General features: G+C 45.1%; 1 protein-coding gene across 3 annotated transcripts in view; it reads right to left on the reverse strand.

Moving 5' to 3' along the window:
• The window catches only part of CLIC5 (chloride intracellular channel 5), a 60,354-nt gene that overhangs the window by 40,530 nt on the left and 5,361 nt on the right, over positions 1 to 14,463 (reverse strand). Inside the window, exon 1 of one of the 3 annotated variants that reach the window (XM_083435624.1) lies at positions 6,749 to 7,126. The exons of 1 other annotated variant lie outside the window; for it this stretch is intronic. In XM_083435624.1, the coding sequence (XP_083291750.1) occupies positions 6,749 to 6,811 (63 nt within the window). In that variant the 5' untranslated portion in view covers positions 6,812 to 7,126. Of the gene's footprint in view, positions 1 to 3,884; positions 3,907 to 6,748; positions 7,127 to 14,463 lie in introns of those variants that run through there. One more of the 3 variants, XM_083435625.1, reaches the window with a different exon arrangement.

Here is a 14,463-nt window from a genome sequence, read left to right on the forward strand (position 1 = left end):
GTGCACAGAAAAAGTAAAATTGCTGGAAACTATTGTGAATGATTGCAGCAATTGCAATAGTAGGATGGAACCTCTCCAGGTCTTGAAACCTTTGCATCCAAAGCCAAATACCTGTCCCTTTGCACTACTACAGTCAAACCTCGGTTGCTGAACGAAATCCGTTCCGGAAGACTGTTAGACTTCTGAAACATTTGACAACCGAGGATCAAAGGGCGGTCGGCAAAGTCAATGGAGAAAAAAGAAAAAACTCCCCGGAAGCCATTCAGCTTCCGAAAATCATTCAAAAACTGGAGCAGTTACTTCTGGGGTTTCGGCATTCAGGAGCCAAAACGTATGATAACGGAGATGTTCAGGAGCCGAGGTTTGACTGTGTAATTCTCACTACAAGAAAACAACCAATAGATTGCCTGGATTAAAGTCTTCTGAATGTCTCCTGCTAGGGATGCCAGTTCCCCGTCCAGTGATGCTGCTTCACAGGTCAGCACCCTGAGGCTTGAAAAGTAAACTGCTGCTGAGCTTCCTCCATCATTCCTTCTCTAGTCCCCTTGTAAACCTTCCCTTCCGTCTGCTCCGGCCAGCAAGACTTTATTAATTGGGTTGAATTATGCACCAAAAAGAATGACCAAAGTGGTCTATAAATATTGCACTGGAGACCTGTATATTTAGGCAAGAGAGGAAGGCTAGCGGCAAAACAGGCAAATAAGATTTAGGGCAGATAGAGATACAAGGAGAGTTAGGGGACAGCAAGAACAAGGACGGGGTTTCAAGTGGGCAGAGCATGTACTCTGTGTGCAGAAGGTCTCTGGTTCGGTCACTTGCTTCTTCAGTTAAAAGATAACAGGAAGCAAAGCTACGAAAAACCAGCGCCTGAGATCTTAAATAGCCACAGCCTGTAACCATTACTGGGTTAGAAGGACCAAAGGACTCATTGAGATGACTTTTAAATGTTCAGTTCTCAGGCCAAAAGTAAAACTACAACCTTGGTTAACTAAAATTACAAGCCCATTGACATAATAAACTTAAGTAAAAGTAATAATAATGACTTAACTGGTAGGTTAAAGAGATAGATTTAAGAGATAGAAATGTTGGGAAATGACTTTGTTGGGGAGGGAAAAATCATTAGACAAGGATGGGATGTTGAATGATCAGCTAACCAATTTAGCTCAAGGTAGTGAAACTGCAGGTACAGAAATTTCAGATTCTATTTCTCAATGGAAACATTTTTTTTGTAATGGGCCAAATATCTATCTATGCATTACTTTAAAAGAGAATTTCCACATTGTTTTGTATTGTTTGATGCATGACTCTACTAAAACTGGCAAACCACATATATTCAAATCAGCAATATTTGTTGGAAATGAGGGGAAGATGTGCTGTTTTCATTCAAAACAACTGGATATTACACACCTATTCATTCCCTCTATATTATATTGCTTTTATTAAAGCAGTTATAATTAGCAAAAAATTAGAGTTGGTAGGAAGTGTTTTAACAGCAATGGAAATAATAGCCTCTTTAGGCATCTCCAAACGGGGGGGGGGGCACAATCAGTCGCTGGGGGCTAGAGCCAGAGGGCACAGGCTGGCAAAGTGGCAGGTCCAAGGTTAATGAGCATCGTGAAGATTTGAACCTGAGTCTCCCTTGGTCCTGGACTCTAACCACTAGACCAGCCTCCCCCACCCTTCTTCCCTCCAGAAGTTGTGAGACTTCAACTTCCATCAGCCCCAGGCAGCGAGGGCAATTGTTAGAGGCAACATCTGGGGGGCACGGAAGTGCCTTGTTTCTAAGCGTACACTTCAGAAGTAGCCACACACTTAACGTAAGAGCACAAGAAGAGCGCTGCTGGACCAGGCCAAGGCCTCATGAAGTCCACCACACGGTGGCCAACAAGACGCCCACCAGTGCAGCAACACTCTCCCCACTTGGGATTCCCAACAACCAGCCTGCAGAGGCTTCTGAAAGAGGAGGTGAAACAGTCACAACGAAATGCAGCCACTGGGAGTTTGTTCCTCCATTGGGAGAGGGGCTTGTCAAGTAAAAGAGGCTTGTGAACTCTGGTGTATACAACTTCAGGATGGGGGCATGTCTGTAAAATGTGTGGCACATCAATCAAAAGAAAGCTCGATATCCCTGTCCTGGGGCCTGCAGATGGCTTGAAAGCATCCCTTACACAAGCCCATGTTTCTGCAGTACCAGGGGAGCAGCAAGAGCAATTTCTGCTGGGCTCCTATAAATATCTGTCAGAATGCTTTTAGAATTCATGGGCCACAAATTGTGCAGGCCTTTTATATGCCATTTAAAAGCCAAATGTTAGGAACATTGTTACTGACTTTTGCTTTAGCACCAGCTGCCCATAACCCAACAGTTTCTAACATTACAATAGGAGCAATTCTGTTTTCACACCATAGTAAAATGTCAATGCCCTTGAGATACTTGAAGATTGCTCTCATGCCACCTCTCAGTCTCCGCTTATCCAGACTAAACCTATGCAATTCCCTCAACCATTGCTCATCAGGCCCTTGATCATCTCGGTCGCTCTCCCCTATATACGTTCCAGCTTGCCAATATCCTTCTTAAATGGTGGGACCCAGAACAGGACCCAGTATTCCAGGTGTGATCTGACCAAGGCAGAATAGAGCAGGACTATTACTTACCTTCATCAAGACAATAGACTTATGTTGATGCAGCCTAGAATAGCATTAGCTTTCTTCCTTCCTTCCTTCCTTCCTTCCTTCCTTCCTTCCTTCCTTCCTTCCTTTCTTTTTGCTGCTGTATCACACTGTTGACTCATGTTAAGCTTGTGGTCCACCAATGTACTGCTAGTAAGCCAAGTGTACCCCATTTTATATTTATGAATCTGGTTCTTCCTGCCTAAGTGCAGAACCTGACATTTGTCCCTATTGAAATTCATTTTGTTAGTTTGGACCCATTTCTCCAATCTGTTAAGAGCATTTTGCATTCTGATTCTGTCTTCTGCAGCATTAGCAACCCTTCTCAGTTTGGTGTCATCTGCAAATTGGATGAGCATGTCCACAATTCTTTCATCCACGTCATTTATAAAGACGTTGAACAACAATGGCCCCATAACAGAACCTTGCGGCACTTCACTGTTCACTTTTTCTAGGATGACAAGGGTAAAGTGGTACCTTGGTTCTCGAATGGCTTGGCTCCCGAACAAATCGGCTTTCAAACACTGCAAACCCGGAAGTAAGTGTTCCGGTTTGTGAATGTTTTTGGGAAGTTGAATGTCCGATGTGGCTTTCACAGCTTCCAATTGAGTCCAAGAAGCTCCTGCAGCCAACTGGAAGCCATGCCTCGGTTTTCAAGCAGTTCCAGGAGTCGAACGAACTCCTGGAATAGATTAAGTTCGACAACCAAGGTACCATTGTACTCTTTGGGTTTGGTCAGTTAACCAGCTACCGGTACAAATCCACCTAACAGTTACCTTGTCCAGCCCACATTTTAGCAGCTTTTCTGCAATAATACAATGGGGGACTTTGTCATAATGGCCTTAATATACAATTGTACAGATCTGTCTCCCAAACTAGGTGGATTATTTTACTATTGTTTCTGCCAAAACATTCTCCATTCATACAAAATATCTAGATAAGTGTATATGAGAATTTCCACGAATGATGTTTAAAGCACCTTTCAGCATCACTTGCACTATGAATCATAACATGTATTTGTGATGCTTCTTTTCTAGAAAAAACGTTGCTGGTACTCACCATTATCCTCTCCCCCCACCCTCTTTCCTCTCTCACACACTGATGGATGGGGCAATTAAAAAGAACCTATTTTAAATAGGGCTGATGAGCTGAAATGCCTCCCCAAACTTAGCCATGCTTTCCCCCTGCTGCCATCATGGGAGATGCTCCAAACTTACCACCAGCAGTGACTGCTCTCCTCAGCGTCTCAGTAGCAGGAGGCAACCCTCATTTTTTCTTCCCAGCAGACTACAGAATGAGGACAGGAAGTATTCTCCCTTCACTCTGGAGGCTGCTGGGAAGAAAACAAAATGGTGTTTTCCATTGCTTTTCATCTAGAAAAAGAAGGTGCCAATACTGCTTACCCCGAGTACCCTCAGAAAAAGCACTGGTGTTTTCCCAGGCTCATCGGGCTCCAGGAACAGCAGCACCCCCAGGCCCACAAAACACCCCACTGTGGAAAAAATAGGCCATGGAGCGAGCACAGTTTTGATCCTCCCATAACACCAGCAGTTGGAGACAGAAGAACTTCTGCCTCGGCCCTAATTTTATATCAGTTACAGATTTGCACTCACACTGCAGAGACAGGAAACTGTGGGTGCAATCCTATACCCCAGATTTATTTTCATTTTATGCCATCCTTCCTCCCAAACAGGAGCTCAGGATAGTGTACAATGTATTTAAAACACCATTACAAAATGTTTCACAATAACAACAAAATTAAAAATGCATCAATTCTTAAAAACTACAGTGTCAAATTTACAGTTGCTGGATCCCCAATACATTTAATTCTCAAAAGACCCAAGTGAATAAAAAGATCTTAAGTGGCTCTTGAAGAATAGTAGGGAAATGAGGAGGACCAGCCATATTTCCCCAGGAAGGGGTCCAAAGTCTCAGTGCTAGCTGGGTGGCAGCCCTGCTATAAAATCCCCCTCTAGAGATGCCCCCACCAGCAGAAATGCCCTGGTGCCAGGTCACACTATGGACCACCAGGCCAAGCCAGAGCGGTCAGAACATGCCAGGATGAGGGTCAACGTGAGCCAATTCCTGTATTTCACCAGACCTTGGTCCTGCCCCAATCCTTGGCATGACATTGTACTGATTTTGGATGTGGTAAAGGTAAAAAACTCAATAGTGCTCCCCACTGCCTCCTCCCCTGCCCAGGCTGTCAGGATTCAGACAAACTCTAAAACCAACCAAAGCACATCAACAGCAGGACGGAGTGCGTGGCATGAGCCCATCTCTCTCTGGCCTCTCACTTGCACACTGACCACGCAAGGGGAGACTTGGGTGGGGGCCACCAGAAGGGCACTGGACAGAAGCAGCCTGGTCTCGTGACATACAGTGGTACCTCGGGTTAAGAACTTAATTCCTTCTGGAGGTCCGTTCTTAACCTGAAACTGTTCTTAACCTGAGGTACCACTTTAGCTAATGGGGCCTCCTGCTGCCACTGCACCGCCGGAGCACAATTTCTGTTCTCATCCTGAAGCAAAGTTCTTAACCCAAGGTACTATTTCTGGGTTAGCAGAGTCCGTAACCTGAAGCGTCTGTAACCCGAGGTACCACTGTACCTATAAGAGAATATTGATAACATTTCTCTTTCCAGAATGCTTATGGATACCTTGTATCCAACACACGAAACCCCCCCCCCCCCGGTCCTATAAGTGGGGGGGTCAAAGAAAAATCACCCCACACAGGTATGCAAGGGAAGAGGGGGAGCCATGCTGCAAAGCAGAACTGCTGCAAATGTGTCCCCCTTCCTTTGCCATATGTGAAAACTGTGCCCTGCCCCCAACAGCTGGGACTGGGGTCTCCCAGGCAGCAGACACAAGGTTAAGCAGGTGCTCTCACCTGCGGGTAAATAACAGCATCTCCCCTCCTACCATTGCAACGACTGGAGACATTTGCTTTGGGTCCACAGAACAGAGCAGAGCAGTCCCAAGACACACCTCACCTTCTTCAGGGAAGGCTCCAAGGGAGGAAGGCTGAGGCAGGGAAACTGAAAGAGCACACAAGCGGCAGCACTCTCTACCAAACCCCGGCATGTGCATCCAGAATGAGACACCATGTGCTGCAGCCACTGCTGGTTGCTTTCTGGTGCTGCCTTCCTGCTCTCCCTTTGCTCTCCACAGGGCCCTGTCTAGCAGGAAAAGGGGCAGCACCACTTGCCCAGACCACATGGGAGCACACAGTTTGACCAGTAGCATTTCCTGCTATTTCTCCACAAGGATGCCAGCCTACTCATCTCTGCAGGCCCCGTGACTGCAAGCTGTGTGACAAGTGCAACCCTACTCAGCGTGGAGACGGAGGGTGAGGAACATGCCGCTCCTATCTGCAGGCAGGCGACTTGTGTCTGCTGCTTATCAAGCTGAGCGGCTTGAGGAACTTCTGCTCTTCTACCTGCCTGAGGTAGATGTAGTGACTTAACATGTGTGGAAATACTTCACGTATAAAAAGCCACAAAAGCTTTCATTTTGTCCCAGTCAGTAGCATTTTCAGTGAAGTTCACACAAGTGGAACCAAGCTATGACCAAAACACTCGAGCAGTGTGAACTGGTTCCACACAATAACAAAATCTGCCTATGTTTTTACTTCTGCATGGACAATGGTAACACTGCAAGTATATATTGAAGGGGAGAGGGTTCCCAGAATTTTTCACATGCAGATGTGTGCGGTGCCAAAGGGGTTTCTGGGACGAGACCCTCCCTCCTGTTTCCTCAGAGGGACACGTTCTCTCACACACTAATACAGAATTCAAAAGATGGAAGCAAGGCTCTTTGTGGCTCTTTGTGGCATGCCTAGCCCACGCGAGTGAGGAGATCGTGGCACCCTAGACAACAAAGACTAGTGCAGTAAGCAGGAAGGAAGGCAAACAACAGCACACAAGAGAACAAGCAAGAGAACAGAAGCACAAAACTGAAACCCCTCCAAGGGAACACCGAGCTGTCAAAGTCAGCCCTGCCAGGCAGCAGCAGGAGAGTTCGGTGCATTCAGTGGAAGCCCAGCTGACAAGAGAGTTAAAGCATTTCCATGTCTCACCTACCTTTACAAAGAGCTCGATTTCAGGGTCCTTTCCTTCTCCATTTGCAGGAGATGAGTCTGTCATTTTTTACTCCCCCCCCCCCCCAGCTAGGAGGTGTTCTGCTTACACCACAAAGCAATAAAGGTTCCAGCTCCACAACAGCTATGCTTCCTTTTATAATAAGGGGGGAAAGAGAAGCCTTGCAATGCTTTCTTCCCCTCCTCTAAACCATCTCTTTGCTGTTTCTGAAACTTCTATTAGCAGAGAAAATAAATTTCCTAGCTGAGGATTTTCAAAAACGGGGAGAGGACTTATCAGAAGACTCTGCTACGGTTTAATGGTTCACAGGAGCAACAAGTGCTAACTGTGCTGCGTTGTGTTTCAGAGCGCTCATCTGTCAGAGCTCTGGCTCACACAGCCAGCCCAAAATAGCCCCGTGCCAGAGAAGAGGGTGGAGTTAGCTCACAGGAGAGCAGAGAGCTATTGGTACCTCAGGACAAATAGTTTCTTCTCAGCATTATATGGAAATCCATCCCCCATGTGTTTCCCTCTGCCCCAGCTTTTACAAAATGATATCAGAGTGTTTCCTTAAATCTCAATGTTATCTTCCAAAGCATATTATTTCCATTACACACATTTCGAGGGGACCCAAAGACGTGCACCCCAAGGTTCCTGCCGACGCTGCTCATTTTGCTGGCTCACAGAGCTAAAAACAAAACATGTCATTCTCTGCCTTTCATTCATTCTCCTATTCAGAGGCAGGCTGCAGAAAGGGTCTCTGCAAACTCATAGAGTAATGTGACATATGCATAAAATGCAATGCAGCAGGGAAGAGAAGACCATTTGGGGAACATAGAATGTGTGTATGAAGCGGGGAGTGGGAAGGTGGGCAAGGAATCTTCCTGCAGTTTTTTGTCTTACATTTTGAGATCGAAGCTTTCAAAACTGCACTGATATATTGATTTCTTAGAATTCTCAAGCGGTGGTGGGAAGAGGCTGCAAGCCATTTATATTGCATATTACTAGTTGAACTTTATTTAGCAATAAGAGCATAATCCATCTTTTTTAGGTATTACATTTCAACTATAATGTCCCCCCCCCCCTACTTCATCCTGTGTTCTGCATTTTTACAGAAAAACAACTGGAATGTATCAATTGGCTATTCCCATTCATTTAAAGCAGGGATGGATGACCTGCAGTCCTCTGGGTGTATGCATATGAAAAATATAGCTTGAGACTCTTAATCTCCGGGTTGTCTGTTTGAGCCCTACGTGGGCTGAAAAATTCCTGCATTGTGGGGGGTTAGGCTAGATGACCCTCATGTTCCCTTCCAATGCTGCAGTTCTGTGGATCTATGATCCCCGTCTCACACAGTCTTCCTTCAAAGGGTTATAAGTCAATGAATGACGACACCACGCTGGTTAAGCTCTGCCTCCTCCCTCAGGTTTGAAGTCACAGGGAAGCTTCCAGGCCCGGCACTTAGAGCTCTTCCTCAACACCCGGAGAGCCGTGTGGACAGGCAGCAAGAAGTGGGAGAGGGACCAGGGCCAGAGACAAGGAGACACGTGCAAAGTACAAACCTCCCGAATGAGAACACTACCTAGACGTCCCGTCAGTGAGCCTGTTCTGATCAGCACACGGTGCTCTTCCAGCCCCTGACCTTCTCTGTCACCTGCTCTGTGTATGTCAATGCAGAGCTCATCTGAATTGCGGCTGAACAAATCTGAACTATGTTTCACTGCCATGGCTTCTAACAAGAACAACAAAATCCCAATAAGAGAAGCGTGGGGGACAAAATGCTCCTGCAGGGCACCAGTTTCTTTTGGAAAGATTTTTAATTTAACAGTAATGCTCATTTGTAAGGTGTTGTTGTTTGAATGCCAGGAGTTATCTAAACGCCATAATGAAAGGCCAGGATCCTCCCTCCACAGAGACTTAATAGAAACAGCTATCAAGTGCCTCAAGAACGCCATTTGTGCCACAGTTAACTTGGAAGAAAGTCCCACCTGTTTCAACAGAGCTTGAGCTGCCCAGGCTTTCTTCCCAGAGGTGGGTCTGGCCTCCAACCCCACCTTTAAAAAAACCACCACCTTTTCTTGAGTGCAGCTTTTCCTACAGCGCTATGTTGCAGACTATAGCTCTGCTCAGTTGGTCTAATAAAGGTAAAGTAAAGGTAAAGGTACCCCTGCCCGTACGGGCCAGTCTTGACAGACTCTAGGGTTGTGCGCTCATCTCACTCTAGAGGCCGGGAGCCAGCGCTGTCCGCAGACACTTCCGGGTCACGTGGCCAGCATGACAAAGCTGCATCTGGCGAGCCAGCGCAGCACACGGAACGCCGTTTACCTTCCCGCTGGTAAGCGGTCCCTATTTATCTACTTGCACCCGGGGGTGCTTTCGAACTGCTAGGTTGGCAGGCGCTGGGACTGAGCAACGGGAGCGCACCCCGCCGCGGGGATTCGAACTGCCGACCATGCGATCGGCAAGTCCTAGGCGCTGAGGTTTTACCCACAGCGTCACCCACGTCCCCTCAGTTGGTCTAATAGGCTCTGTTAATTGTTCTAACTGGCCCTGTCAATGTTGCTGCTTTTGTTAGTTTTGGTTATTTAAGATTATTGTATTCACGGTGCTTTTACAATATTGTGAGTTGCCATGGGAAGGCTGTGCACCCAAAAGCAGCACATAAATAATTGTATAAATGAATACAAAGTATTAAAAACTTACTTTCAAGTTATACTTAACACCACATATTAACAGCTCAATCATAACTATGTTTACACATATATTTTGTTTACTTCCAAATAATTTAACATCATTTGTCTGTTCAGTTTTGTGCATTGGAGGACGGCTTGAATGGAAGTTTTCCTGAATTTTGCCAATAAGAGTTTTTATCAACAGTATCTCTTAGAGTGGTGAATGGCACTATTTAGTGGGAAGAAAGTCCAATGAAAATCCTCATTACATATTTTTACATGGCTGTTTATTTGTATATATTCTAAACATTTATGTATCAGTGTTTTATGATAACCTATATTTGTATTGCCTAATAAAGGTTTGGTGTAGAAGAATAATTTTGCCAATGTGGAGGCACCTGAGGCACCCCCCCCCCATGAAGCCTGCCCTCTTCCCTTGTCAAACTGAAATCCATTTTAACTAGAGCTATGCAGACCCCTAGAAATATTCCTAACCTTGTTGAAACTCTTTTGGCTTACATCAAAAAACTCAAATAGTCTGATTAGGAACGTCCTAATTTATGTTAACATTTTTGCTTCAGTTGCTTTCAGGTGTGTTGTTTTCATTAATCTGTAAGCCACTCTGGCAGTACTTCTAGCTGAAGAATAGGGTAAAATTGCTTTGAATGACATCTGGTGACAACTCTGAATTGGAACTAACACCCAAATCTTAGCTCTTTTGTCCCATTTTTGCTATCCCTACTCCCTTGTGATGTACACAACACTTCCTAGACAGCCCTGACCGGTCTATGAAGATGGCCTAGGTGTTGTCATATTACATCCATGAATCACTTAAATGTCAGCTAAACTTAAGAGCAACAGTTTATTTATACAGTCAAACCTCAGTTCCTGAACAGCTCTGTTTTCAAACATTTCGGCTCCCAAACGCCGAAAACCCGTAAGTAAATGCTCTGGTTTTGAACATTTTCCGGAAGCTGAACGTCTGACGCGGCTTCTGCTTGAGTGCAGGAAGCTCTTGCAACCAATTGGAAGCCACGCCTTGGTTGTCAAACGCTTTGGAAGCTGAATGGGCTTCTGGAACTGTTTACATTCGACAACCAAGGCTTGACCGTATCCAACTCTTCTACTGAAGAGCAGCATAGAATATAATAATAAAGCCAAATAATGTAATAATTAAAAATGTAATGCAGCAATTTCTAAAAGCAATAGCAAAATACAGTTAACCCTTAAAACAAAGTAAAACACAAGCCTAGGGGCAGCAAGTGTAAAATATGTTAAGACATTAAAAATTTCAACAAATAACCCTAGGAGTTACTCATTAAGCAGCCAAGATGGACAAGGATCAAAGGGATGAAACTTCGGTCACATCTGTCTTATTGGTGACCATTTTTTCTTTTGATAATGCATTCAGAATAATCTACTAAGAAATAAATATTAGTGCACGCTCATCTTACTGCATCAGAAAAGGCTGGTGAGCAAGGCCAATTAGTTATTATACCAATCCAGGTTTCAGATTACACAATATAAATGAATATAAACTCAGCTCCGCAAGGGCTTCGGCATTTGCCCTTATGAAGTATACAGCAGAATATGATCATGTCACCACATTAATAAAACAGGAAGGCTGCTCAAGAAATGGAATAATCACATTCTGTGCAAGAAAACTTCATTGTACCTCATCTTTAAGGTGTGATCATGTTTCATAGGCCTGAGCTAAGTACGACTTTTGATAAGGTGAGCGCAGGGCCAAGCATAAAGCACATCACTGCACAACAAAATATTTTTTTTAAAAAAGAACAACAACCTTTAGCTTGGGGGTTCTACACAAAGGGGGCACGGAGCCCACCAGCATCTCTGCTGCGTTGCCCCTGGAAGAGGGAAAGGAGGCGAGGCGACTGCTTCTTCTCCCTGCTCATTTGCTTGGGGAGAGCAGCTGAAGAGGCAGCCACAGCAAAGAGCGGCCCTGGCAGGGCCATGTGGAGCCCTCTCTTCCTGGAGCCCATTCGCCAAGCGGCAGCTCAGCAAGGCAGCAGGCAGCCCTGGAGGGAGCCTGGTCAGCTCTAGTATCTGCTCACAGAGAACAGATAGGAAAGCTGCAGTAAAAGAAGCCCTTGGCCAGTTGTTAAAAACAAGGCCAAGGGCTGGTTATCATGCAATGGTCACTATGGGGAAACCGGATTAAATGACCAGCTCCACTTAGTGCTTGCTGTATTGTAAAGAAAACTATTAAAGCTTTTCAGCAGTTGCGTAACTACTACCTAAAGTCCTGTATATGCTGAAGTGAGCACAGCCCCCCCCCCCCCCGCAATTCACCTTGTATCTGCACATTTAAAAAAAATTCTCTTTAGAAAGTTACCACTCTCTGCTTCCAAGCTGTTCTATGTAAAACAAGCCTCAGTGTTACCTATTCATCATCATGGAGATGCTAAAGGAGGCTTTTCCCTTTGGGGCCAAAGTGCATGAAATACAGGCACAGAAGCCCCTTCAGAATGGATTAAACCTATCCAAGTCTTCAGGTGAAAGGCACCTTTAAAGTTTTGTTTTTTTAAAAAAGTAAAACTAAAGTCTATATAACTTTTTGATTTTTTTGGCAGAATTTGGATGCAATTCACACAAATAGTCACCCCTTCTGAGGGGATGAAGCCTGCCCAATTTCAACAAAAGGAAAGAAGGGGAGAGAATCTCACCTCTCAAGCTCTGGGTAGCCTCTCAGAAGCTCGTTTGTCTGTAAATGCCTTGTTAGCAGCAAAACCTGCCTAGCAAATATTGAGAGTTTTCCACTTCTCCTTGTAACTTGGGGCACACAGAGATCCCTTAATATATGCAAGGGCTCTCTATTCTCTACTATGAACATAGCTGTCATCTTTTCCCTTTTCTTGCGAGGAATCTTATTCAGAATAAGGGAATTTCCTTTAAAAAGGGGGAACGTTGACAGCTATGACTATGAAGGAGAAAAACACTCTGCCTGTGTGGACAGAGCCCCTGCTCATGTGAATCTCAGTACATATGAGGCCTTATGAGGAACGGTTGAAGGAGCTGGGTATGCTTGGTCTGGAAAAGAGGAGACTGAGAGGAGATCTGAGAGCCGTCTTCAGGTATCTCCAGGGCTGTCCCATGGAGGAGGGAGCAGGCTTATTTTCTCCTGCTCTGGAGGGCAGGACTCAAAGCAATGGCTGCAAGTTACAAGAAAGGAGGTTGCAACTAAACATCAGGAAGAACTTTCTGACAGGAAGAGCTGTTTGACAGTGGAGCAGCCTCCCTCGCAAGGTAGTGGACTCTCCTTCCTTGGAGGTATTTGAGCAGAAGCTGGATGGCCATCTCTCATGGATGCTTTAGCTGAGATTCTTGCATTGCAGGGGGCTGGACTAGATGATCCTGGGGGTCCCTTCCAACTCTACGGTTCTATGATTCCATGATGTATAGAAGCCACAAGATTGTAGTTCATGTATTGGCAAACCTACTAATGTGATTATTTAGAACCTAACTATATACACATGCATTTAAATAGAACTGCAGCAAGTCTTCATTTCACTCCTGCTGTTTCCTGTTACAGCTTCCAGAGGGCACTATTTTGCTGTTTTATACCAGTGGCCAAAAAACCCGAATGGATGAAAAGGAAAAGAAACCTGATGACAAACTGCAAATCTTTCATATAATATGGGCTGGTGGTTTACCTGCAGCAGGGATGTATTATTTTGGGTTGAATGCTCACTTGACTGAATGCTCCCCCCAACACCCGCCAGAAAGGATCCACTTAGAAAACTGGATGTTAAGGGTAGAGATACAGAGTTTTATTTGGAAAGTGCGTGCAAAAGGAAGTCTGGATGAGCCTCTAGTTAAAAATGGTTTGGGCACAGAAGTACATTTCCACACCTGAGTTGGTCTTCTCCTTCTGAAACTCCGCATGTTAAGGGCTGGTACTAAAAGAACAGAAGAGACCTGAACCCAGAAGGATGCCAGGCATATAGTGCCAGTCCTATCATCTAATAATAATAATAATAATAATAAATTTATTTATACCCCACCCTCCCTGGCTCAGGGCAGCTAACACCAATGAAGTTACAATAAAATGTAATAGGAAGAAAAGGAAAAAAACAGTTAATTAAAAATAATAATAATAATAATAATAATAATAATAATAATAATATTTATTTCCCACCCTCCCCAGCCAAAGCCAGGCTCAGGGCGGCTAACAACAATAAAATAGTACAACATACCAAAATCATTCATCATAAAATTAACTCAAATCAAACTGATGGAAACCACTGGGCCAGAGCTCTGCAAAGATTGCCAAAGGAGGGAGTCAGGCTGTGCCCTGACCAAAGGCTTGGTGGAACAGCTCTGTCTTGCAGGCCCTGTGGAAAGATGTCAATATGGGTTAAAATACAATTTAAAATGCAGCCTCATTTTAGTAGTAGTCCATAAATCAAAACCATAAGGGGAGGGAAACATAAGGGTCGGACTGAGTCCAAACCAAAGGCCAGGCGGAACAGCTCTGTCTTGCAGGCCCTGCGGAAAGATGTCAAGTCCCGCAGGGCCCTGGTCTCTTGTAACAGAGCGTTCCACCAAGTCGGAGCCAGTACTGAAAAGGCCCTGGCCCTAGTTGAGACCAATCTAACCACCTTGCGGCTCTGGACCTCCAAAGTGTTGTTATTTGTGGACCTTAAGGTCCTCTGCGGGGCACACCAGGAGAGGCGGTCCCCTAGGACTGACTGCCATTGACAAAGAGAAGCCACCCCACTAGGCAATCAGTTCCATGGCACGCGGCTGCGCTAATCCCCATAGCACTAGAGATCTGGCTGATGGACACGGCAATCTTGGACTGCAGCCTTTGAGCCAGAAGCTCCATTGCATTCTCTTATGTACATTTGCTACATTGAAGTTCCTGGCTTGTGCCTATCCCAGTCTGCGCAAGTATCACATGACCATCAACATCCATGCAGATCAGAAATGGTTATCTCCTGCTTCTTTCACAAATCCTTCCGGCGCAGATCCAACAGAGTGAGAAGAGTCAGTGTTCAGGGTCCTATAAAAGAGGACTCATTG

Source organism: Podarcis tiliguerta (genome assembly GCF_965153285.1).
Source record: "Podarcis tiliguerta genome assembly, chromosome: 3".
Classification (NCBI taxonomy): Eukaryota; Metazoa; Chordata; class Lepidosauria; order Squamata; family Lacertidae; genus Podarcis; species Podarcis tiliguerta.